Source organism: Calidris pugnax, unplaced genomic scaffold (assembly GCF_001431845.1).
Source record: "Calidris pugnax isolate Ruff unplaced genomic scaffold, ASM143184v1 scaffold187, whole genome shotgun sequence".
Lineage (NCBI taxonomy): Eukaryota > Metazoa > Chordata > Aves > Charadriiformes > Scolopacidae > Calidris > Calidris pugnax.
The window spans coordinates 2,847,130-2,873,004 of NW_015090969.1; the positions used below are offsets into that span (position 1 = coordinate 2,847,130).

A 25,875-nucleotide genomic window follows, 5' to 3' on the forward strand; every position below is an offset into this window, starting at 1 on the left:
TTTCCACTTCCACAACTTCTGATTCAATTTTAGGCTGATACTTCAAGTTATTCAAAGATGCACAATCAGTCCATTCTGATTTTGCTTTGAATAGGCAATCGTACTAAAAACTGAAAAGTTTAATCTGAGTCTGGCATCTCTCTGGTGCCTTCTGAAACAGGTTGTCCAAAGACACCGTGGAATCTCTGTCCTTTGAGATTTTCCACACCCAGTCAGACAAGGCCTTGAAGTTACCCTGGCTTTGAGGATGGGGCTGGACTAGGTTGCCCTGCAGCATGAGTTCTTCATGAGTCTGTGTCAGATGTGTAGAGTATCTGGCACAGTTGATTCCTTGTGTCCTTGCTCTGTTGACGCAGTTATAAGCTTGCTTTTGTATTTGTGCATTGTCCATTAGTATTCTTTATTTGTAAATGTTTTAGAAGAGAGAAAAATCAACAGGTTCACAAAAAGCTTTCTACACAAGACAGAATGAGTTTGTACAACTCCATTGCCTAGTTGAGTTGTTTTTAATGGTATTACTTAGTCAGTCAATTCTCCTGTCAGCTGCCTTAAAAAAAAAAAAAAAAAAAAAAAAGAGGCAGGTGGAGTAGGGCAGAGCTTTACCTGTTCATCCTATTGTTTGTTACCAGCAGTACCAGTGCAATTTTTTCACCATTTTTCCACCAAGGAACATTTAAGTGGCCTAAAAAAAAAAAAAAAAAAAAAAAAAGAGGCAGGTGGAGTAGGGCAGAGCTTTACCTGTTCATCCTATTGTTTGTTACCAGCAGTACCAGTGCAATTTTTTCACCATTTTTCCACCAAGGAACATTTGGTCAAAAGCAGGATTAAAGTATGTGCCCTTAGGCTGAATGAGATCTGCAGATACCCTTATCTACCCCTGGACAAGCAGACATTTTTGCAGTCTTACCTAACAGTGGAAATCACTGTATTTCATGTCTGCTGTGTCAGTGTGATTCCTGTGCTCTTGTGAATGTGTCTGTATTTGAGTTGCAGCTCTGGAGTAGCCCTGGAATGATGCATTGTTATTTGTCTCTTACTCTGCCACCTGTCTTTCCACAAATGGATTTTTAACTTGTTTACAAACTACTCCGTACTTTCTTCACGAGGGATGGACGGATGGTGCTAGTTGTTGAAAAGGCCCCCTTTGAGTTCTGACTGGCTCTGCCAGAAGAAGCTGCCTTAACTAAAAACGGATGTCGGAGTAGACCTAAAATGTGTTGTTGAGAAATATTGGTGGTAAATCAGCACTATATTGAGACTCAGAGCACACGAATTATGTGCTGTGGTTGGACACTCCGTAGTGAAGAGGCCTCTGTACTGCAAGCTGTCTGATTGGTTTTGTTTATATTTTGTATTTATATATTCTTAAATATTTGTGTATAACACACATTCTGACTGCTAAGTGTGTGTGTGCATGTTACCTTCTCCATTCTTTTGTTCTGTGTTTGCTGTGAATCACTGAGCCTCTGAATGCCAAGATAACCTGCTTCCTGGTGTTATCAAAGTCTCCTTAGGAATCCTGGCCATTAACGAGGCAGTAGACCACGGTGACGTTAGCCAGACTCTGAGTGCCCTGCGTTCGCCAGATGTTGGGCTATACGGAGTCACTCCAGAATGTGCTGAGACGTACCAGCGAGAGCTGTCAGAAGTGAAGAGAAGGAAAACGGCAGCAGGTGAACCTCAAGCAGCTAACTGTTAGTGAAATAAATTCAAGATTATTGCATGTGGAATTGGAACTAGAGGTAAAAAAGCCTCTGGGGAAAAGTCTTGTGTTACAGGTGGCACTTGTGGGTGCTTTGTGAGCAAAGGTTTAAAAAAGAAAAAAGTGAATAGTAGAAAGTTCTCCACCTTTAGAATGTGTTATGTTTAGGTAGCGCTCATATGAGGTCATTGGGGTCTTGGAAACATTTTCTTCCCTTGCTTGGAGGAAGGAGCATCTGTGTATGTGGATTTCCTAATCATAAAAGTTGTATGTGGGAAAGAAGAGACACTTGTCTGTTGTTGAAACTTACACTGCAGTTTCTGCTTTTAGGGGGCAATGGCAGCGAATGGGTAAAACACTGGGTGAGAGGAGGCTATCATTATTATCATAACCTGCGGACCAAGGAGGGAGGATGGGATGAACCAGAGGAATTTGTGCAAAATGACACACAGCTGTCACGGGAGGAGATACAGGTAAGGCAGATAACACATGCTCTTTCTCTGAAAAGTTGACGTTCCTAACATTTCCCATCCTTAACGTAGCTCTAAGAGAGAAAGCTTCAACACCAAAGTCATATTCACAAGCTCTGTAATTCATTTGTTTCACTGGGCATAATCAGATTGTGTATTGTCAGAACTCCTTGTCCTATTTCAGAAAAATTCATCCTGTCAGTAAAAAGGTACAGGACTGTGGCGTTGCTTTTTATTGAAAAGCAACTTGGAAGTTTCTCATAAGCACAATACAGAAATCTGATGTAACACCCCGTTTCTTGTATCTCTGTTCTCTTTTTCTGTCTTTTCTTCCTACCATAACATTAAATGATTTCTCTCATGATTCCTCCCATAACATTAATTCAGAGCACCATATCTGGAGTAACTGCGGCATACAACCGAGAGCAGTTGTGGCTGGCCAATGAGAACCTGATTACGAAACTTCAGGCTTGCTGTAGAGGATATCTTGTTCGCCAGGAATTCAACTCAAGAATGAATTTTTTGAAGAAACAAGTACCAGCAATCACTTGCATTCAGGTAATGATATCCTTTAATTATGTTCGGAACTTGTACTCTGCAATTGTTTTCTCTGCAAGCTTATTGACAGTTCTTGTTCAATTCAGAGTTCCTGCACACCATTTTCTTCACCTCATTTTGTGATTTATCTGAAAGCATTTGCCTCTCCCAAAGAGTTCTGGCATTTTATTTACTTTTCCATGTCACATATAATCAATAAATTCCTCTCAGGCAGAATTGGAGAAAGAAGAAACTTCTTTCAGTGCGCACTTGCAGCCCAGAAATCCAACAGCATCCTGGGCTGCATCAAGAGAAGTGTGGCCAGCAGGTTGTGAAAGGTGATTCTACCCCTCTACTCTGCTCTCATGAGACCCCACTTGGAGTACTGTGTCCAGCTTTAGAGTCCTCAACATAGAAAGGACGTGCACCTGCTGGAATGGGTCCAGTGGAGGGCCACCAAGATGATCAGAGGGCTGGAGCACCTCTCCTATGAAGACAGGCTGAGAGAGCTGGGGTTGTTCAGTCTGGAGAAGAGAAGACTCCGGGGAGAGCTTATAGCAGCCTTCCAATATCTGAAGGGAGCCTACAGGAGAGCTGGCGAGGGACTCTGTCGGAAAGTGTATTGACAGGACAAGGGGTAATGGTTTTAAATTGGAAGAGGGGAGATTTAGATTAGATACCAGAAAGAAATTCACCCACTGTGAGGGTGGTGAGGCACTGGAACAGGTTGTCCTGCGAAGTTGTGAATGCTCCATCCTTGGAAGTGTTTAAGGCCAGGCCGGATGAGGCTGTGAGCAACCTGCTCTAGGGGGAGGTATCCCTGCCCACGGCAGGGGGGTTGGAACTAGGTGATCTTTAAGGTCCTTTCCAACTCTAACCATTCTATGATTCTATGATTTGAGGAAGGTTTACCTATCATTTTGTTACCAGATTCAGTGTTTTGGGAATAGAGCAATATAAAGTGTGTTGTGTGTCTTTATGGCGATGTGATGACTTACTACTGCAACTCACAAATTGAAGAGAACCATCATGGTTTTCGGTATTCCTAAGTAAGATTATTCTTGTTTTCAAATTTGTCCAGGGAATTTGAGGATTGAGGATCTGAAAGAGATGGTGGGATAATTCAGCATGAGGATGGGTTCATTTACAGGAGGACAATGAAAATATCTTTCTCTGGTGTTGTAACTGAAATGTGTCCAAATGAAATAGATGCTTTGCATCCTATTACCGCTTCGTTATTTGAGGAATATATGTGTGTTTGTTTCTCCCTAAGTAGTGTCTGCATTCTGTGTGTATATTCGAAAAAAAAAAAAAACAACGCAGCAAAACCCCCCAAACCACTCCCGGCTCCTTAAAATAACTCTCCCTTTAAGTGTAGTCCAGCCCCTTGCCAAGCTTCTGTTCCAGGTATCAGTAGCAGTGAGTCTGCTCTGAAGGCTTATAATGTGACATCACTGTTCTCGTCAGCAGCAACATCTTACACATGATCTTTATGTAGAACAGTTTCTGTCAACTTGACTGTTTAGCTCTATCCTTGATCTCACTGTACTTCAGAAGGCCCAGGTTTTTCACCGGGTAGTTTCAAGTCTCTCATGATTACAGTTGTTGAAACAGTTAATGCTTCACGCTGTCTGTCTTTTGATAAGATAAGCATGTTTTCCTCACGTTTTACTTAGCCAAAAAGGAAGTCTGAAGCTGAGAAGCAGAAGGAAGCTCAGATTTCTAATTACTTCTCTTTAACTAGAAAAGTAAAGTCAGTGCACCTGTTCTGTTTTCAGTCCCAGTGGCGTGGCTACAAGCAGAGGAAGGCATATCAAATCCGTTTGGATTACCTGCGAGCACAAAAGGACCAAGTAGTGAAGGTAGTGAAGGCTCTCTGCTGACTTTTTTGGTAAATCTTTTGGATACAGAGCTTTGTAGGAAAGGTTTTTATCTGAGTGTTTTCGTTACCATTCTATAGATTCAGTCAATGACCAGGATGTATCAAGCCAGAAAACGTTATAGAGATCGTCTGCAGTATTTCAAAAACCACGTAAGAGGCTATCTTATTAAATTAATTCAGTGCCTGACTTTTATACTCTTTCCAGAATGAGGACATGTCCTTTTTTTTTTTTTAAAATCATAGATAAATGATGTTATAAAAATTCAAGCCTTTATCCGAGCAAACAAAGCACGAGAGGACTACAAAACCCTCAGTAAGTATTGCCAAAAGGATAAAATGTGCCTTGAATCTCTGTATGTAAGGGGTGTTGCTAGTGTGATCTATAACAAGAAGTCAGTTTTGAAGAGCAATTGGCATGATGCTGGTACGGCAGCACGGAGAGTAGGTAGTTCTTGAGGCTGAAGGAAACCTAGATTCCACCTGTTGCTTTTGCTGCTGAAAAATGGAACTGTCGCGTTGCAGTTAACTTTGGCGGTGTGGACTACCCTAGGCTGATATTGACTTCATTCTTTACTGTTTGCTTCTCTCATGATTTACTCAAAACAAGAAATGCAAAATATCAGAAGCTGTTTAGACATGGTGGTGCTAATTTTATTCTGACTGCTCCTTGATGTGGTGTTTAAATGTAGATAAGGCGTATATTTACTCTGTTTCCTGTCCCGTGGTGTTTTCTTACCTATTTTTAGTTAATGCTGAAAACCCACCTATGGCTGTGGTTCGGAAATTTGTCCACTTGCTCGATCAGAGTGACCAAGATTTTCAGGAGGAGCTTGAGCTAATGAAACTGCGTGAAGAAGTTGTAACCTTGATCCGATCCAATCAGCAACTGGAAAATGACCTCAATCTCATGGACATCAAAATTGGGCTCCTTGTGAAAAACAAAATTACATTGCAGGTAGGAAATACGCTGATGGGACTGATGGAGACCAGCTACAGATTGAACTGAGCCCGGCGGTAGTTAGCATGGAGAGCTCCAGGCTTCAGATGTCAGTTGTTCAGGGCCAGCGAAAAACGTTGCCCCAGACTTGGAGATTTTGCTTCCAATACATTCTTACTCCATTCCACTAATTTAGTATGTATCCCTAGAGAGAAAATGTGGGAGGAGAAGAAACAAGACCTGAAACTAAGAAAGACAAACAAACACCAGACTATCTTGATCTAATGAATGCAACAGATTGCATATTTGGAGGCTTCAACAACTCTGTTTTGTTACTTCTTTGTGGTTGAACAAGTGAATGCCACAAGCTTGCAGCAAGGCGGGTGATTCTGGAGGCAGGAGACATGCTTGTGCCACTTGGTGTTTGTTGTTTAAAGGAGGCTTCTTCTGTCACTTGGCTGATGTGATTAATTTCACAAAAAAAGCTCTTGCTGATACAGCATTGCCTTTTCTTCAAGCTGAAGTTCTGGTTAGCTTTTTGTTCAGTCCAGGATGGCATGACACTGGGCTCATCCCAGTGTAAAATCTCAATTGGTGTAGTGAAATTAATCTTGGAAAGAGGCTGCAACGTTTGGGCTATTGCCTACAGCAAAAAGTGCCATTGCTGTTGGAGTTTGTAGAGGTAGTGAGCTAGCTGAGTATGAAACAGGATTTTTAGGTGTTAAGCCCAGTTTAAAAAAAAAACATTTTCAGGGATCTCCAGGATGCTACCAGCTCTGATAGCAATTGCTGCCAAGGGAGACTAATCCTTCTGGGGTTTCGGATAAATTCAGGAAGTCAGGGACAAAGCAGAACAGTGTACTTCCAGTCAGAGAAATTGCTGCCATAGCGATTAATGCTTCACTTTAATAGCCCCGGGCATACCTTGACCCTGCCTTTCCACGTGCAAGAGAAGCGTGCTGTCAGCTGCAACTGTTTTCCAGTATTGCCCGTTACAAAATACTTAGTGGAATCTGTCCCTGTTCTTTCATTCCAGGATGTTGTTTCTCATAGCAAAAAACTTACCAAGAAGAACAAGGAACAGCTTTCTGACATGATGATGCTGAACAAACAAAGGGGAGGCTTGAAAGCTTTGAGCAAAGAGAAGAGAGAAAAGCTGGAAGCCTATCAGCATCTGTTCTACTTACTTCAGGTAGGCTGCTTCTAACGCTGCTCAGTAACCTCTTGTCACAGAGGCTTCTGTGTCTTGGCACGGTCTTTGCTTATGCACTGTAATTTTGAGCCACCTTAGTTCTTAGTCCACACCAGCCTGTGTGGACATGCACACTAAGTATTTTTTCTTGTTGTTGTAGACTAACCCAACCTACTTGGCCAAGCTGATTTTTCAGATGCCTCAAAACAAATCCACAAAGTTCATGGATTCTGTCATCTTCACACTGTATAACTATGCATCCAATCAAAGGGAGGAATACCTGTTGTTGCGGCTTTTCCAAACAGCATTGCAGGAAGAGATCAAGTACGTGGTAGCACACTTTTGCTGTGGCATTCCAGTTCTGGCAATTTCTTGAATTGAGGCAGTTTTCACATGTTATGTCTCGTGCTAATATGCAGATAATGTTAGACTTGTCCCTTCATTGTCCTCTTCCCATTTCATATGTGTTTTTAACTTAGTCTATAAAGGAAGAGTCCAGTCTGTCCATTGAGGATGAGGGCTTTTTATTTCAGTCAAGATTTCACTGCTCAGTGTGCCAGCTGCTTTTCATCTGATGCAAAGTCATACAAAATTCAGTCTCAATTCTCCAGTGTCTGGTTATAACTGCCTCCAACAAACTTCCAACTCTGGCTTTACAAGCCGGGGAGGGAGCTAACACTAGGCTCTCTGGATTTCCAAAAGCTGATGAGGAGGCTGTAGCCGAGAGGCTTTATTGTTTGGCACTTCTGTTTACTGTCAGTGTTGGCTGTCCTCAGGCGTGTTTTGTTGGGCCTCAGGAGCTTGGTGTTACATGACTTCAATTCTTTAAAATTTAGAGCTGCACAACTTGCTTGGGAGAATATACAGTAAAATTTTTGAGGAACTACTCTTTAAGCATTCTTTGGAGTGTTTTTTAAGCATGAAGGTGGTACATGCCCTGAAACAAATAATTTCTAAAAGAGATCTCACCCCCCCGCCCACCCTAACCTCATGCTTGAAATAGTAGTCCAGAGAAATGCGGCTGCTACGTCCTCCACTGCTGTATTTCTCATAGCAGTATACTAGGACTGGCTTTTGTTGTTGATTGCTTGTTTTCTTATTTTAAATACTGGAAGAAACCTACTGTTCTTTTTTTTTTTCTCTACATAAAATGTGCTCTATTTCCTTTGTATTTTTGAATTGTGCTCTCAAATAGAATTTACAGTTGGATTTGCATTAATTGTCATTAAGATGACTACTGGCAAGTTGCATTGGAATTCCTAAACAGAGGTCATAAGTTTCTTGCCTCATCTGTCTTGAGAAATATTCCAGTATTATTGTTATACAGTGTCATAGTTTATTGGTGTATCGAGATTTTAGTACAAATCCATTATGTGTTTCATAAGAGTGATGCTCTTTAGCGGTTTGATTTAAGCCAAGAAATTTATTTAAAGGTGACAGAATTGTGCATACCTCATATTTCATATATATTCTTTCTTCTTTAGGTCCAAAGTAGACCAAATACATGAAATCGTGACCGGGAATCCTACTGTTATTAAAATGGTGGTTAGTTTCAACCGTGGTGCCCGTGGTCAGAATGCCCTGAGGCAGATCCTGGCACCGGTTGTGAAGGAAATCATCGATGATAAATCACTCAATATCAAAACTGATCCGGTGGATATTTACAAGGCTTGGGTTAACCAGATGGAGTCTCAAACTGGTGAGGCCAGGTATGGGAACTGCTACTACTGTGTTTCTCAAAATGTTGCTCGGCTGCTTTGCACTGCTCTGTTACTCTTTCCAAACCATCCTTGGCTTCACTGCATGCATCTGTCCAACTGATACCGGCTTTTCTGTCTCCTCAAGATGGCTTTCATGTGAGAGTTCTAAAGATCATATTCTGGTGATGGTGCTGAGGATATTGAAAGGGAATCTCATTAGGAGGTGGAAGAAGAAATGCTCTTTGGTGTTTGCCTATGTTGACTTGATAATTAGCTATGAGATGCTCTCTAACCTAAAAGAAATAACGTTAAAAAAAGGATTTGGGAATCAGTTCTGTGTTAGTCTCTGTTTATGTCATATATAGCCTGTGCAAACTTAGGCACTATTTGCAAGCCAACTGTGGTGGTTTAATCCCAGTTGGCAGCTGGAACCATGCGCTTGCTCACCACCCCTTTCCCAGAAGGATGGGGAAAAGAGGGAGAACAGGAGGGGAAAGGGAACAGGAAACAAAACTCGTGAGTTGAGATAAAGACAATGTAATAGAACAATAAGGGATAAGGAAAACAACAATAACAATGTAAGGATATAAGTCACTGCCCGGTGAATTGGCACCCTCCTGAGCAGTGATCCTGGATCCCCCCCGCCAGCCAGCCCCTGTTTATATACTGAGCATGATGTCTGTGGTATGGAATATTCCATTGGCTGTTCCCTTGTTCTGCCTGTATTCAGCTTCTAGGGAAGCTGAAAAGAGACCTTGAAAAACATAAACATCGCCTAGCAACAACTCAAACAATATGTGTAGTTGACATTCCTTTCACAGCAGTCACTAGAAAGAAAATTAACTCCTTCCTGGCTGAAACCAGCACACCACCAAAACCTATTTTGCTGGAGGAGAAGCACGACATTGCAGTTCTTCTAGTCCCAACATCTTTCTAACTAATATCAGCCACTGATGACAGCTGTATTGTGCTAGATGCTTTTGTGTCATTCTGATTTCTTTTTCTTCCAGTGCATGTGATATGCTAGAACTTGAGGTTTCTATTGTCGTGTTGTTTTTTTTTTTCTTTTAACATACCTCAAAAAAAAAAAAAGCCATACCAGGTGAGTGAGTTTCTGTATTCAAAGCAATCTGCAGTCACATATCTTGCCTTACGCCTGCTTCAAAATTCTGGATGTGTTAAAAATGCAGGCGAAGATATGTGTTCAAGTCCTTTTCTTTACATGAGACTTGGGAGACAATTTTATGAGTTATCTGCTTCATCTGTCTGTGTTCACTAGAATACTATGCAGTAATTTCAGTTGATTGAGAAAATGTAACTACTCATTTGACACTGCTTCCTGCCAATAGCATGTGATACTGATTTTGTGGATACTGTTCTAGCTTCTGGGTTGTGTCTAAGCTTTTATCATCCTAATGTTCAAATGCCTAGCCTGCTTGTTCACTAATTTCTTTGCAACCCAAAGTACCGCTACATGTCACAGATAGCACTTTTTTACTTGGTGTGCATGTGTGCATGCTGTAAAAAAGATACAGTTTTGAATTAGCTGGCCCTTCTGTCACAGTGGCCATCACAAGGGAGAGTAGAAGAAGTAAAAGCAAGAAGTCTTCAGCTCTTCCCGTGCCCAAAAGTTTAGCTGAAGGCAGTGCACAGCTCTTGGTAGCCAAGTCAATATAAGCTTGTTTCCGTGTTGAGCTAGAAACTCTTGGAAATATGCTAGCCTGAGTAATACTTTCACATGTTTGACTTTTTCAAATAGCAAACTGCCATACGATGTTACACCTGAACAAGCTCTAAATCATGAAGAGGTGAGGATGCGCCTGGATGCCTCAATCAGAAACATGAGGACAGTGACGGACAAGTTCCTGTCGGCCATTGTTAGTTCAGTGGACAAAATCCCGTGAGTCTGGTGTACCACAGTGTTATCCCTGAGAAGTTGGTGGTGGGTTCATGCTTGCAGCAGCCTTATTTGCCCTTTTCTTTCTCTCAAAGTTACGGAATGCGTTTCATTGCCAAGGTACTAAAAGACTCCCTGCATGAGAAGTTTCCTGATGCTGGCGAGGATGAGCTTCTGAAGGTGAGGATCTGAACATCTTTGTGAATAATTGTCGACCAAATTGGCTGTGGCAAGCACATCTCATTCTTCTCCTTTGTTGGATGTGGAGAGGAATGCATGTAAACCTATATAAAGCTTTTTCTATCCGTACACGTAAATAAATGTGTTTCACATCGGGCTTTTAATTGTTAGCTTCATATACATCACCTGAGATGTAATACATTGTTCAGGAGGAGGTACCCTGTTGCTTCTGCTATGCTTCTTAGTATCTTGGGCATTTGGTCCTTCAGGTTTCTTGACTTGGGGTACTCTTGCTCCTAGAAAGTAAACCTTGGTTTTGCCGGTGTGGCAACAGACAGCTGCTCCTTTCCTAAAGAGACAATGTCAAGTTAAAAAGTCTGTATGCAGAATTCTCATATTCCTGGTTCCTGTATCTGTAACACTTCAGGATGTTTTGACAGCAACATGTAGAGAGTCACCTGCCACGATGGCCACTCAGTTTTGTATTTTGCATTTCAGTACCTTCAGAGAACTAAAAGGATCCTAATAATAGGCGCTCTCAGATGAGTTACAGCTTTGGGGTTTTCATTGAAATTTCCATGGTTTTATGGCTTTTGATAATTGTGAAGGCCTTTAGGTCCATGAATGCTTTGCTTGTTAATGAAACAAAGTTTGGATCTTAGAATACTTGACAACGTCTCTTTAAACTTCTCTGCCTCTGCTTCATTACAAAATAATTACCAATCTGAATGCTGTTTTCTTCTCTCTTCTAGTTCTGTGCTTTCCCATTCTGAGACATCGATTCTTTCTATGCAGGTGAATTAATTTATTCCATCTGTAAATTTAGGTGGAAAACTGCGGTTTTCATTAATCTTCTTGGAAACAATGTAACTGTCCATATGAAAGTCAAAACTGCAGTTGCTTGCAATGGCTTCTCATGGATTTTTTTTTTTTAGCAACCAGAGCTACCCATATAATATACTGTTCTTCTCCTGCCCCTCAAATTTGAAAGTTATCAATACGGTTTCTTTCACAGACGTGTTTTCCTATTACTTATAGTAAAGAGCTTTGACTGTTGTCATCCCACGACATGATCTGTGAGACTACAGCAGGGGCTTGCATGAAACACTTGTCAAAGACATGACCTCACTGATAGCAGTTTGTAATTTCTGGGGCTGCTCAGCAATGGCTGGATTTTTTTCGCTCTGTTTCCAGCTGTTTGCTCAGACACCGATCTCTCCATGCATTTTAAGTCATGTGGCAAGCAGGTGAAGCCTAGATTCAGTGACCTGGCCCTCTGTAAATTTCTGTGGACTGTCAGAAAGTACTAGAGCATGCAGTGTGAGGACTGTCGCTTTACATCAGCATGTTGGGTTAATTCCATTTCATTGCTGGAATTACATTTGGCAAAATATCAAATACAGGTTAGAAGTGTATTTGTGAGCATCAGGATAATGTGACATCTTTATTTTCAGTTCCTTGACGTTTATTGCTGCTCACATTTGACTAGGTAAATTGGATTTGGGAGTGCCAGATGCTATTCATCTTCTGTACTTCTGATGAAATGGTTTCTCAGTTACTCTTGCTAGCTTGTAACTGGGGTCTGTGCCTGAAAATGTTGCTGGCTTACTGAAGATTTATTCTGAAAGAGAAAAGGGCTTTGGAGAAGGAATGGAAAGTAGTTTCCTTAGTTTAGCTTCTTGGTGTGCCATGCTTCCTCACTGTTTTTGCTTTGTTGGAGGTGGCAGATGATTCTGCATGCTTCTCTAAGAATTAGCACTTGTTCCATACTGAAACTGCATTACCGGGTTCCTCTATGCCATGCTCATTCTGCCCTCCATTAGACTAACTCAGTTGTGTTTAATTCTCCTTATAGATTATCTGTACTCATACTCTGTCTGAGTAGTCGGTTGGTAACTTGTAGTATCTCCTGTCTGCACATTTTTAAGTTAAAGTTTTAAATCTTTATGGATAGGAATATGCTGCTGTTTTGTCCTGTGACTAGTAGAGTTCAGTCTTCCCTCTTTGTGTTGACCATCCTATGGCATCTTAATTATTTTTTCTCTTTATTTTTTTAACACTGTAGATAGTATGTGCTTTTATACAGCAGCACCTTTTTCTTGTAAGGCCTCTGGCTTACAAGAAAATAATTTATCAAAGCACAGTGAGAGTAGTTTCAATAAAATTCAATTGGGTCCTATGCCATTGTTTCTTGATGCATTTCTTCTCTCCTAAACCTCTTCCAGATTGTTGGCAACTTACTCTATTATCGCTACATGAATCCAGCCATTGTCGCACCAGATGCGTTTGACATCATTGATCTTTCAGCTGGAGGTCAACTAACCACGGATCAACGCAGAAACCTTGGCTCCATTGCAAAGATGCTGCAGCATGCTGCATCCAATAAGATGTTCATGGGAGACAATGCACACCTAAGCATCATTAATGAATACCTATCGCAGTCATACCAGAAATTCAGGTAGAAGACCATAGCTAATTAAGTTGGGAAGTTTGGCAGAGGGTGATGTTGCAAGTAAAAAGGGATAATAAGAGATTTTAAATATGATACATTCTGTCTCTGTCGAATATGCTATCTGTTGAAAGTAAGAGATTGCAGTCTAGAGTGCCATAAGCATCAGTAACAATGGCAGATAGAATGTGTACCTGGAATTAATGAAAAATATTGTACTTCAAGGAGTTTGACAAGCCAAATATTTTTACTTAGGAGTTTCTGGAATAAAGTTTACTTCTGCACAGGTTTATTGTGATACTTGGGACATGGACAGATAGAATGGACATATGTTCTTTCTGTCCCATGTGAACCCTGGCTCCACATGAAAAGCCAGTGGTGCTCAGGAATAAAGCACGTTGACATTCGGCTGTTAGTATAGTTGAAGTAAGCTTTTGTTCAAGAATCGTCATCTTACACCTCTTGTGTTTTGGAAGGAAGAAGACCAGAGATTGCTGGGAGCAAAGGGTGTTACGGCAGTGGAGGGAGGAGGATGTATGAACCGAGATACCGGAGCCATAGACTAGTCCTCTCAATATGGAAAATGAGCCAATGCCAACATGGCCAATATCAATAATTGAATTTACTAGGTTACTTCTAATGTGTTAAACTAAAGCTGACAAACTGTAGTATGCTGTAATGTAGCACAATTTAAAGAAGAAAGACTACCCTTGGGATTGTCATGGGGAGTTAATGCTCTTGATACATCATGTGACTCTCAGGGTCATACTGATTCGTCTTTTCTCATCCTTTTCTCTAAAGACGCTTTTTTCAGGCTGCCTGTGAGGTTCCTGAATTGCAGGATAAATTTAATATTGATGAATATTCTGACTTGGTCACTCTCACTAAACCAGTTATTTATATTTCTATTGGTGAAATCATCAACACACACACTGTAAGTATACATTGGTCACAGTCACTCCTCATAAACAGTGCTTACAGAGAGAATGCTGCTTCTGGCTGAAATGCAAAGTTGCCAAATACAAGGCTGGAAGTTGTCTTTTGTAGTGTGCAAGAGCTTGTCAGTTTATAGAATAGAGTAATTTGATTGTGGCTTCTTCAAGTTTATTTTGCAAGTATTTGAGTGTGTGATATTGGCACAACTTTGAATGTTGATGTTGCTGCTTTGCAGTTCAGTGAAATAAGATCTTTTTCTAAACAATGCCAACTCAAAGTAATGTAATGTTACTGTCTAGAAAAGGATGTACAACTAACAACGTAAATGTTCTTTCTGCTCATCTAGTTGCTCTTAGACCATCAAGACGCAATTGCTCCTGAGCACAATGATCCAATTCACGAGCTGCTGGATGATCTCGGAGAGGTTCCCACAATTGAATCCTTAATAGGTGGTGTAGTTTATTGTACTTCAGAAATATGTGATATTGGCTTAAATTATTTGAAGTGTATTAAAGAAACTAAGGAATCATCACAGGTTGTTTGGGAGAACATGCTCTAAAACAGCAGTAGATGTGTTCCATGGTATTCTCTTTGACTGCAGAATCCGTTACCCCTCCAAAAATGGGATTCTTTCTTCTCCCCAGCCACCTCACCTCACCCAGGTCCAAAAATTTCTAGAGGGCAAATGGATATTTTGACATCTTTTCTTTGTTCTGTTACACTGGAGCCATTTTTCTCTGTGTGCGTGTCTCCATCCCAGCTTTTTTGCAGAGATCTGTCCTCCCTTCTGGACATCTTTATGCATTCCTTTCAGAGTGCTGTAGTAAGTGTATTAAATGCTGTGTGTATTAAACAGATGCAGTTTTTTGGTCAGTTGCCAATGAGGCCTCCTCTTAGTTTGGAATATTCATTCTAGTGAGGTCATGGACATAGAGGAGGTATAGTCATATTTTTATAGGAGGTCAGCTACTCTTCTCAGTTGAAAGTGAGATGCTGAGATACAGTCTGGAATACACATACCTCTTTGAGGCATACAAACTAGTGATTTTGTGGTGCCTTTCTGGACAGTGCATTCTCTCAGTTTTGTGAAGAAAAAGTCTGTAATGTATGCAAGGCAAAGTTTGTAAAAGCTATTTGTGACTTTTGAAGTGTTCTTTTGACAGTATAGGAAACTGTAGTTTTCCTGTGGCCTGTTACATAGGGAACACTTACAAAGTTCTGGCAACCAAAACTTAAAGAATACAATTTAATCTATAAACTCTTTCTGTTTTGCAGGGGAAGGGTCTGGCAATGTTAATGACCCCAACAGGGAAATGCTAGCAAAGACTGAGGTTTCTCTCACGCTCACTAATAAATTTGATGTTCCTGGTGATGAGAATGCAGAGATGGATGCGAGGACGATTCTGTTGAAGTAAGTGAGGGGGTAACTACCTTCTGTGTTTCTGAAGAGAACGAGGAACCTGAATTTTCACAGTTAATCTGAATGTGAAAATATGAGAATCAAAGTGTAATTTGAACAAATGTGGGACTGTTACTCCAAATTCACTGAGCTTGTAGCCATCTCCTTTCAATGCTCCTCCTCTTAGTTTTTTGTCACTGTTGAATTTTTCATTCTTTAAGAGACTATCTTGGATGGTTCTGGAGGGGAAAACTACCAGAAAAGAAAATTTTCTAGATGTGAGCGAGTGTGACAGCAGCAGTTGGATTTGACCGCATGTGAACAATTTGTAAAGTTAGTTTTAAATAATCCGTAGTGTGTATCAAAATTGAGTTTTAATTCTGAAGTCTGTTGATGTAAAATTTGGGTGAATTGATATTTCCGTTGCCTATATAATGCCCTGTGCAAATGTTTTCAATAGCGTACATGTGACATAGAGAAATTTTAAGGGTAACTAAATGTCTACGGTATGTGAATAATGCTCTGTTTCTATGCTTGCTAGTTCCTACAGAATTAGCTGCTTTACACAGCCATTGAGTGGAGTATATCTGTGTCCTGTTAGCAAAGCAGGAGATGATGGTAATGATACTCTCCCTGTAGCTTTCCCTTGTCTGTGGGAGATATCTTCATAGTATATTTTTCCTGTTGCCCTTCCCTTTTGGTTTTTGATGCAGACCCCTTCTCACTGCACTGCTGTCCCCCAAACCTGATTCTAGTAGATGAAGACTAATAGCCTTTTTGGGAAATAGAGGTGTTATTTGCATAACGGAAAGAAAGCAATAGACTGTCGGGGATTTCATTATTGCAAGACTCTTTATTCCCAGGGTATTTAGTACTAATATTGACTCCTGGCCAATTTTAAGCAAATCCCTGCTGCTGACATGTGTAGAGCAGCCACCTGACATTCAGATGCATATTTACTTGCTCTGATGCATTCCTGCTCAGAAGCTAGATATTTTAACTGAGAATTCTTTGGGTCAGCTTACACTTGGCCTAAATGGACCAGTGATCGCCCAGAAGAAATCTTGTCTCAAAAAAGAAATTAAAAATAACTGGGCTTCTCAAAAGATACATCAGTATTTCCCTACCCACGAGAAGAAGGGGGCATTGATTTCAAAAGTAAAAATTTACCAGATGTGCCGGTAGTCATCAAAGTTGTGGGTCATGAGGAAGGTCTGCATGTGATGTGCTGTGTGTTATGCCAGAAGTAATTCCGGCTTGACTGTGAAGTACTGAAGGTGTTATTTGGTTTCATGGTGTGGCTCAAGGACAGGTGGGCACTGGCGGTGGTTAAATCACAGGTGAGATCAAGGAGCAACACCATTGCCAGATTGGAGTCAAGGGTCTGCTTTGGCTCAGTTACCATACACATAAGAAAATAGTCTGTGGAGATTTATGATACCTGTTACAAAGCAACAAAGTGCGCTTCTGAATGGATAATATAGACTTTTCTGGCTGCACAAATTCACTGTTGCTGCTGCCTGCTTTACCTTTCACTTTGGAATTGCAGCTTCTGTGGCCCACATGGCAGTACCAGGGCTGCCTTGGAACATATGGGGTATCGTCCTTGCTGCTTGATACCCCCCCTTGCTGAGGGGTACTGGGGAGCAGATCCTGTGTACGACATAGAGGAACCTTTCAGGGAACCAGTTGCTGACAACAATGTCAAAAAAAGTAAAGTGCTTCTCAGGGTTCTGGTCTGCTGTAGCTTATGGCTACCTGAGCATGCATCCAGCGACAGTCTGACTATACGTAAATCACAAATGTTGGTAATTGAGTAACAGAATAGTATTGAAGGTCTTTCAGTTTAAAGTTTTTCCTCCTATTCTCCTTGATTTCTTTGCAGCACAAAACGTTTAATTGTTGATGTCATCCGCTTCCAACCAGGGGAGACACTGACCGAAATCTTGGAAACGCCAGCTACCGCAGAGCAAGTATGAAGTTGTTTACCTGTGTTCTTTTTAGACTAGGAATTTGTCATCTGTCCAGGTAGATGCGGATATACTCGGGAATCTGCATTTATGTATTGCACTGAAGCTGTCTCCACTAATGTTGGAGCAGAGTGTAACAATAATAAGGAGGGGAATATAATGGAAAGAAATCATATGTGTGATCTTACTCCTCTAGAAACTAGAGAAACTAGTCGGTAGAAACTGTTTATCTGAAAGACCGTTGTAAATGGCAAGTAGGCTTCTGCTGGTTCCCATATGCGGAATGTGTTCATTAAATGTGGATTCATTGGAGTCAGTATGGGAAGGAGAAGAAACCCCCTCTTTATTCTGTATTCTGCCAGAGGTCAGACAATCTGGCAATTTCTGGTTTTTACCTTGAAATTGATCTACTTAAAATTTTTGGTTTGCTTTTTCTAGGAAGTGGAGCATCAAAGAGCTATGCAGAAACGGGCTATTCGTGATGCTAAAACTCCAGATAAGATGAAAAAATCTTTGTCTGTAAAGGAAGATGGCAACTTAAATCTTCAAGAAAAAAAAGATAAAATCAAGACAGGCCTGAAGAAGTTGGCAGAACTGGGAACAGTGAATGCAAAAAATAAATATCAGGAACTAATCAATGACATTGCAAAGGTATGCCAATCAGTGGCTTCCTAGTAATCATAGTGGAGTTTTCCCAGAGTTTGCAGCATTATGAAACTGGCATGAGTTTTCAGGAGGGGTACGTTTTGTAGTAGCTAATTTACAGACACGAAGACTGCCTTTTGCCGCAGTGTTTCTACCTCTTGGCATTTGAGAAGTCGTTTGTTTTTGTAGGATGCTTGTGTTTTCTCAAATGACTGTGTTGCCAGAATCTTGAGCACAGGACAACACAGAATCACAGAACTGTAGGGACTGGAAGGGACCTTCAGAGATCATCTAGTTCAACCCCCCTGCCAAAGTAGCTTCACCCAGAGCAGGCTGGACAGGAACGCATCCAGGCGGGTTTTGAGTATCTCCGGAGAAGGAGACTCCATAACTTTAAGGAAAACTCTTGTGGCTTGGAGGAGAAGTCCTGATACATATTTTTTTTCCTTCCTGCTCCTTTTCACTAATTTAAGTAGTACGTCTACAAACTTAGCACTCAAGGACGTTTTGTCCGTAACTTAAAGACATCCTAACCATTATTTTTATTTAAATGCATTCAAGAACATCTAAATGATAAGGAGGGAGCTAAGAAAAACTTTCAAAAGTGATCTAATACTGTTGTACATTGCTATAATGACAATATATTTTCTATCACATCTTTACCAAAAAACTATTTGGGAAATGTTATGTCTGTAAAGTGAATTAAGTAATGGCCTTTAGGGATCCAATTAGAATTAATCATACTGTCATCAATATGTATCAAAAATGGTAACAGAAGTTGACTTGAACCCATCATAATTTTTGTCCAGATATTAAGGTATTATATGCTTAAAGATGGCTTACTACCAAAGAAAGATAAGGAAGTCCGTGTGCTGCTATGGTTATAGAGCTTGATTTGTAAGATGCCTTTCCTACCCAGCAATGGCAAAAATTGTTGTGTGCCTTTAGATCATGTACTATCGGTGCCCACTCTAGTCATTGCAACTAGGACAGCATTGAAGTTTGAAAAAGCAACAAAAGGTTCAAATCAACTGCTGTGTAGAGCTGGTTAGTTACAAAAATAGCCAACACAGAGGAGAAGTGGTGGCAGTTAAACTGGGGCAAGGGCAACTGAAGGCTCCAGCTCGTAGCATTAAGTGAGGCAAAGCAAAATCCAGCGGTGTGATTCAAATATTTTGCTCTGAGCTTGAGCAAATGGAGAGCTCGAATGCCTGTTAAGTGTCTGTCTGTCTTTATCTGCGGTGCAGGATATCCGAAATCAGCGTAGATACCGTCAGAGAAGAAAGGCAGAGCTGGTGAAACTGCAGCAGACATACAATGCCTTGAACTCCAAAGCTACTTTTTATGGGGAACAAGTGGATTATTACAAAAGCTACATCAAAACCTGCTTGGATAACCTGGCCAGCAAGGGCAAGTACGTATCTCGGAACCGTGCAGTGGCCCTGGAAGTGTTTCTTAAAGGAAGCACATATAGATTGTTGCTAAGAAGAATCATAATGCCATCTGCTAAAAGCTCCTCTGCCAAGCTCATTACTGCAGTGATAGTTCTAGGAAAAAGGTCTCAGCATTGGTGAGGAAATACGGGGAGAGGGCAGTGCCTCAAATGGGGTCAAATAGACATACTTGAAAGAATTTTGATTCCTCTGGGAGAGGGAAGTATACTGAGTCGGTGGGAATGAAGCAGGTTGCCCAGGTAATACGCATTCTGCTGTCAGTCTGCCTTGTCATCCTTTCTAGGAGCAGAGAATGAAAATAACATAGTTATCTTCAAGGAAAGCATTGATCATGTATTGTCCTCTTTTGATCCCAAATGGAGTTAGTTATCGTAGTGCTAGTCCATCCAGATTTTCCTGAAAAAAAATGTCTTCCTCCCCAGTGAGATGTAAGAAGACCAACTGCCAGTGAAAACCGAGGCAAGAAAGTTGTTGAATAATCTCAGCCTTTTCTCCATGTCAGTTGTCGCCAGATCCCCTTTTGCCTAGGGATAGATGGTACTGTTTTTCATGAAGTAGCATGTGGTTGTAGGTTGGGTTTTTTTTCTTTTTTTTTTTCTCTTTATTTTTTCTGCAATGTAAGAGCTACAGTGGAAAATCAAAGATCTGATCTGAGCTACAAGTGCCTGCTTAGATAAACTCACTGGTAGAAATACATCATCTATCAACTGCGTTAGTCACAATTGATTAGCTATACTGGTACTATCCACTTATCCAAATAGGATTAAATGTTTGCTGTCCAAAATCTCTTTAGTCGTTTGACTGATCATCTTGTTTGGTTGGGGTTTTTTTCAGAGTCTCTAAGAAACCTCGGGAGATGAAAGGCAAAAACAGTAAAAAGATTTCTCTAAAATACACAGCAGCTCGACTTCACGAGAAGGGAGTGCTTTTAGAGATCGAGGACCTGCAAGCTAATCAGTGAGTATCTTTTTAAAAATCTTTACAGCTAAATAACCTTCTTGAAGGAAAACAGGTATGTTAAATTCTTGTCTCTTTTTTCAAACCAGTTTAGGTGCTAGCAGTTGAGGAACAGGAACTCGTGAGATTTGTTTGAGATCATGACAGATTGTCTTGTGATTTTGTTCTTGGAATTTAGCATTGTTGAGCTATTAAAGCTGAAGAAAGTGCTTTGGCAATCTGGGCTGGTATCTCTAGAGCCAAGACACATTGCAAGTTCTCTTCCCCCCCCCCCCCCCCCCCTGTTTGAAGTGAAGTGAGTCTTTGATTCAAAAGTGTAACAGGATTTAAATGTGACATCCTCCTCTCACCCACCCCCTCCCTGTCACTCTCGGAGTCATGGGAGAGGTACCTCCTCGGAATTGGTACTATGGTTAATAATCTCTCACTGTTGAAAAATGAACTTAATGCTATATTGAGTTTGTCCAGCTGCAGTTTGCTAGCCTTTAGAACTTGGTATATCTTCTGTGGAATATAGAGAAGCTGCCTGTTACGAGAATTTTTTTCAACCCTGAATCATATTTTGTACTTCACACTAAATATGGCATGGATGTGCACCACTAAAGTAGACTGTTTAGACTGCACGGGCTAAATTGCTGTATTTCTTACCGCGCTTGTGTGAAGGTATGATCTACTGATCACCTTGTGTGAAGGTAGAATCTATTAGGCTTCCACTCATTGGTATATTGAGTCTGGTCAGCTTTCATGGTCTCATTCCAAATGGGGATACAGAATAAAGAGTTAAGAATAGAATTCTTGGAAAATTATCTTCAGATTTCATCTTGTTTATTCTCTTCCTGTTTCAGTAGGAATTGTGTGTTCAGTAATGAACTGTGGTTTTTCATAGGTTTAAAAATGTGATATTTGAAATCAGTCCAACAGAAGAAGTTGGAGACTTTGAGGTAAAAGCAAAATTCATGGGGGTACAGATGGAAACCTTTATGTTACATTATCAGGTAAGAACTGTCCTATTTAATAGTGGCATATAAGTTCGGCTTGCCAGATTCTTCATCAACATGATAATGACATGTTTTCTGCCTGACCAGTCTGAAAAATGCTTTCAAAACCAAACCATTTGTGCAGGCAAAACAAACAGGGAATTCAGATGACTATTGTTTCTTTACAAATGAATGCCTGATATCAGTCTGTGTTCTTAGTTACGCTTACGTGTACACACACAAAGCGAACACGTGTGTTTTCAACCGCTTTCTGCTCTAGCAGAAAGATGGGGAGTCTGTGGCGGCAATCAGTTGGGCTTGGATGTGGTGGCTTCAATTGGCTGTGACTATTGGTGTTCTTTCTGCCTCCCTACATTTACTGGTTTCTTCAGAAATGCAGTTCTTAGGAGTCCTCAGCCTTTATTTAGGCCAGGCTACTGAACAGGCATAATGACTGACTTTTTTCCGAATGGTTCCCTTTTCATCCTCCCATGCCATTGCTGTTATGCCTGGTGTCTCTGTCCCCTTCTTCCACTTTTGCTCCTGCCGACCCCCCACCCAGCTTGGGCATCGTTACGTCTGTTAACCTCGGGTGCCTCAGGGGTCTCAAAATGGGTTGTGTGCAGGAGCACCTTGCATCGCTGTTAAGTCCATGCCCCCAGCCTGGGAAGGATGGCTGCATTGTGCAGGCCTCTCGAGTGTTCCAAGAGCCCCTGGTTTGTTCTGGTCCTAATGTGTCAGAGCTGGTCACGAACTTCTTGGTTCACGGGGCTGCCCAAAGTCGCTCAGGCACATGTGTGGTCATACCACTGTGCCTTTGTAGCACTGCTTTGCAGAAAGAGCAGATACTCCGAGAGGAGAGCAATGAGGGAACTGCTGGCTGTCATCCAAGTATAGCATTAGCAGTGGCATCAGTTAAAAAGACTTGCATTGCCATTGCCAAAATTTTTAGAGAAAGCAGCAGAAGTAGCTTTATAGTTGTTTACTCCAGCATCACCCAGGCTGGCCAGGAGCAGGAGCCAGGTTTGGAATTTGGAATGCACACAGTGTTTCCCTGAGGTAGCACGTCTCCTGAACGCCGTCTCCAATGTGTGCTGTTCAAGAGTGGGCTTGCTGAAAGAAATTAATTGCTGCAATAAATGAGTCCTATTGCTCTGTTGGGTGCATCGCTTGGAAGAGCAAAGTGTAACTAGAAGTAGTGCCTACATAAACAAGACCGAATCAGCATCATGTACATAGTCCCAGCAAAGATGTTGTTTCTTTCTCTGCCCTAGATTGCAGTGCTGTAAACTCCCTGGTTGAGACCTATAATAACTAAGATTTTTAGAAAGTGACACTGTGGAATGTTGTAATGTTTCATGAGTACATAATATAACTAGGCACATAGCAAACCCTTTTGAAACTTTACAGCTTCATGGCTGCTGTGCAAATTAAAAGCCTGGAGGTGACTAGATCTGAAACTTGAATTTCCTAAAATGGTCTTAATTTCTTTCCTCTTTTGTAAATTTTTTTTTTAAATAAACACAGAATAAAAAACCCAACAAGATCTTAAATGCCTTGGAGCAACTTTATTTTTCATGCAGTACAAGCAGATCTTTAGCGAATCTCTCATTTTTCTGTCTTATGCCATGTACTTTTTGATTGATAGTCCTCAAAAACCTACTGTACCACAGAGTCTTGTATATTTTCTGTAAGCTCTTGAGGATTCTGGGCTCATAAAGGTATTCTCTTTTGGCAGGATCTTTTGCAGCTGCAGTATGAAGGCGTTGCGGTCTTGAAGTTGTTCGACAGAGCAAAAGTGAATGTCAACCTTCTGATCTTTCTACTGAATAAGAAATTTTATGGGAAGTAACCAGCCTTTGCCAGCAACTGTGTGAAAAGGGAGATGAGTAGAAACCTGCACATAGAACTTGTAATGATATAGCTACATATCAGTATATGCCCATGCTGTGCTAAAATATATCAAATGTATTATGAAGGAGGACCTAACCTCTTGTGAAATGACAACCCTGATTGAGTCTGCAGGGAGTTGGTTTCTTTTTATTTATGATCCTCATCTTCAACTTGGAAGGTCCCCTGAGAAGCAGTTAATTTAGAATGTGTTTTTACATGGCGCTGGGGATTAAAAAATGTTAAGAGTATATTTAGGGCATCTGGATGCTTTATTTGCCTAACTGTGTGCTTCATGAGGCTTGAATTTTTGTTGCCTGTGCAAAGAGAAAGCTGGCACTGTGCAGCGATTGGTTTGCCTCTTCATGAAGGCAAAAAAAGGTTGCAGATTGTATTTGGACTCCAATTATTCTCTAACAGCAGTGACTGAAATAAAAAAATGTCTGGGTTACATGTTTGTTGCAAGCCAGTTCCCAAGATAGAACTGCTACAGTCTGGGGAATCAATAAAGGTCATAAATGGCTTCTGAACTATTAGTGATTATGTAGTATAGCCACATAGCATAGCTTTAGTGTCTCATTTTTCTTGATTTTTTTTCTGTTTATCAAACTAATAATATACAAATGGCCCCTTAAAATAGAGGGACCGTGGAATGTATTTACTACCGCTACAGATGAAAAGAATTTGGAGTAGGAGAAGAAAACTTAAAAAAATCTCGAGACATGTTAACTTTTAATGTTGCTTGCAAAGCATTTGAAATGTAAAAATAACTTTTTTTTTCCAGTTTAGAGCAATGTTCTAGATATCTGTATCTGATGCAATAAACCTTAGCCTCTATCTGCAGACTTGTCAAAGAAAGAAGACTATCTTAAATAGGTTAGCTTTTAAAAAGTTAAATTTTTCTAGCTATACTCAAGTTCCTGTTTCTTTTACTACTTCATTTTTTTTCACCATGGTGGTGGGTGTGGGCTGTTCTGCTACATACAATAAAAATGTTGAGACTCTAAAAAAAAAAAAACAAAACAAAACCCAAACACCTTTTTAAACACCTGGTTGCTCCAGCTCTCCCCCCAGTTTTTTATTAACATTCATATTTTTTTAAAAAGGCATACCTCTTAATTGTAAATTTCAAGTTATTCATAGGTCACTGGTGGTGGTCATTCAGATTACTGAGTTTAATTAAACTGCTTTATCTCTAATCTACACAGAGCTAGTTATTTCGGCTTAGATCTTTTTTCTTATCAAAGACACTTGTAGTATTTGAAATGGCTTCATCCCTAAGGATGTCTTTTCCACAGTCCTTTTTGGAAGCAAGTATTTATTTCAACCTGCTGGTGTCTAGAGTGTAATCAAATATATTTTAATGTTGGTGCATGTGTAGTCCAACCCAGTAACAAAAACTACTTACCAAACCCAAGAAAGATCTTTGTGGTCTAGATGTTCTGAAACAGAAACACCCCAAAACTGAATTTCCACTGAAATCTGATGAAAAGGTCTTAAATGGGATAAAGGTCTTGCCCTTGTTTTTTGTGTGTGTTTCTGGTTTTTTGTTTTGTTTTGTTTTGTTTTGTTTTGTTTGCCTCTGAATTTTCTGTATTGTAGAAGGACCTAAAACATTAATTCCTTTCATTTAGGGATGATGAGAGTAATGGCATTATGGCATTATAAAAGGATTGTTAGGAAAATGCGGTTGTACTCTGCAAGCTCTTGAGCCACAGGGCTTGATCATCCCCTTCCCCCTTTTTTTCCTTTTTTTTTTTTTATGAATACTTTTAATACTTTTCAATGTCTGCCAAATAAATTTGGGACAAGGTAATGAGGTGTAATGAGGCCTGTGTAGTACCCACAGGCTACTCACATCCTTACTATGTGATTTAGAGTAATTCCCTTGTTGCCTACACCTATTGAAAAAAACAGGGTTTTGGCAAAAATTGAAAAAAACAAAAAACAAAAAATGAGTTCTTTGAAAATAATCTTAAAAATGGGAATCTACTTCTTTTAGCTGAGCAACAGTATGGAACTGTGGAGTTGATTTTTTTTTTTAAAGGAAAAGCTTTATTAAAAGACCCAATCTCAGCACTTAATTATATGTATTTTGTAATTTACTGGTGGTTTACCTTTGCTTGCTCTATTACACCACTGTATTTACCATGGGAGCAGCTACAAGTACAAAGCATGTCTTATTTCTCTCCTGGTAAAATTGGCCTTTGTAACTCACATCTAAGTAAAAAGCAGTTTGTCCCCACAGGCGCTGGGTGCTCTTGTGACTGCAGGCAGCATGAACAGGGAGGGGTCCGGCTCCCGGGGGGGTTCTTCCTGGGTGTGGGGATGGCCCTGGGGGGAGGAAGCACAATAGGTAACACAACACAGGGTGGAGGTGTGGACCTCATGAAGTGCTCCCTGCCCAGGGGGCCCTCCCTGTAGCCATGTAGCACCTGAAGGGACCTCCCAGAGCACTCCAGCCCCACCCTCATGGAAGAAGCACACGCCAGTCCTCAATGGCGTACTACTCTCATTTAACAGCAGCATCTTTTGGTTCAGCTTGGGTATATGGCAAAGCCTTCGCAGATGCTGTTGCCACCCTTGCACTGCACTGGGGTTCTCCTTGCCAGTTGCTGTGGCTCTACAGTGTCTCCATGGCCACTAGCTACCCCAAACCCTGCCCCAGAGCCAGCAAACGCTGCCCCAAAATGCCCCAGCC

The 25,875-nt window shown here is 40.8% G+C and overlaps 1 protein-coding gene across 1 annotated transcript in view; it reads left to right on the forward strand.

Annotated features, from left to right (window-relative positions):
• IQGAP1 (IQ motif containing GTPase activating protein 1) overlaps positions 1–25,421 on the forward strand; it is a 69,603-nt gene extending 44,182 nt beyond the window's left edge. The window contains exons 17-38 of the mRNA XM_014952723.1: positions 1,506–1,673; positions 2,033–2,175; positions 2,560–2,730; positions 4,488–4,571; positions 4,670–4,741; positions 4,835–4,904; positions 5,338–5,546; positions 6,565–6,720; positions 6,881–7,044; positions 8,205–8,429; positions 10,180–10,320; positions 10,413–10,497; positions 12,723–12,955; positions 13,748–13,880; positions 14,229–14,331; positions 15,158–15,293; positions 17,167–17,254; positions 17,690–17,902; positions 19,144–19,310; positions 20,185–20,307; positions 21,194–21,302; positions 23,023–25,421. Coding sequence (XP_014808209.1) covers positions 1,506–1,673; positions 2,033–2,175; positions 2,560–2,730; positions 4,488–4,571; positions 4,670–4,741; positions 4,835–4,904; positions 5,338–5,546; positions 6,565–6,720; positions 6,881–7,044; positions 8,205–8,429; positions 10,180–10,320; positions 10,413–10,497; positions 12,723–12,955; positions 13,748–13,880; positions 14,229–14,331; positions 15,158–15,293; positions 17,167–17,254; positions 17,690–17,902; positions 19,144–19,310; positions 20,185–20,307; positions 21,194–21,302; positions 23,023–23,136 — 3,107 coding nt within the window. The 3' untranslated portion in view covers positions 23,137–25,421. The remainder of the gene's footprint in view (positions 1–1,505; positions 1,674–2,032; positions 2,176–2,559; positions 2,731–4,487; positions 4,572–4,669; positions 4,742–4,834; positions 4,905–5,337; positions 5,547–6,564; positions 6,721–6,880; positions 7,045–8,204; positions 8,430–10,179; positions 10,321–10,412; positions 10,498–12,722; positions 12,956–13,747; positions 13,881–14,228; positions 14,332–15,157; positions 15,294–17,166; positions 17,255–17,689; positions 17,903–19,143; positions 19,311–20,184; positions 20,308–21,193; positions 21,303–23,022) is intronic.
• The last annotated feature ends 454 nt before the right edge of the window (positions 25,422–25,875 follow it).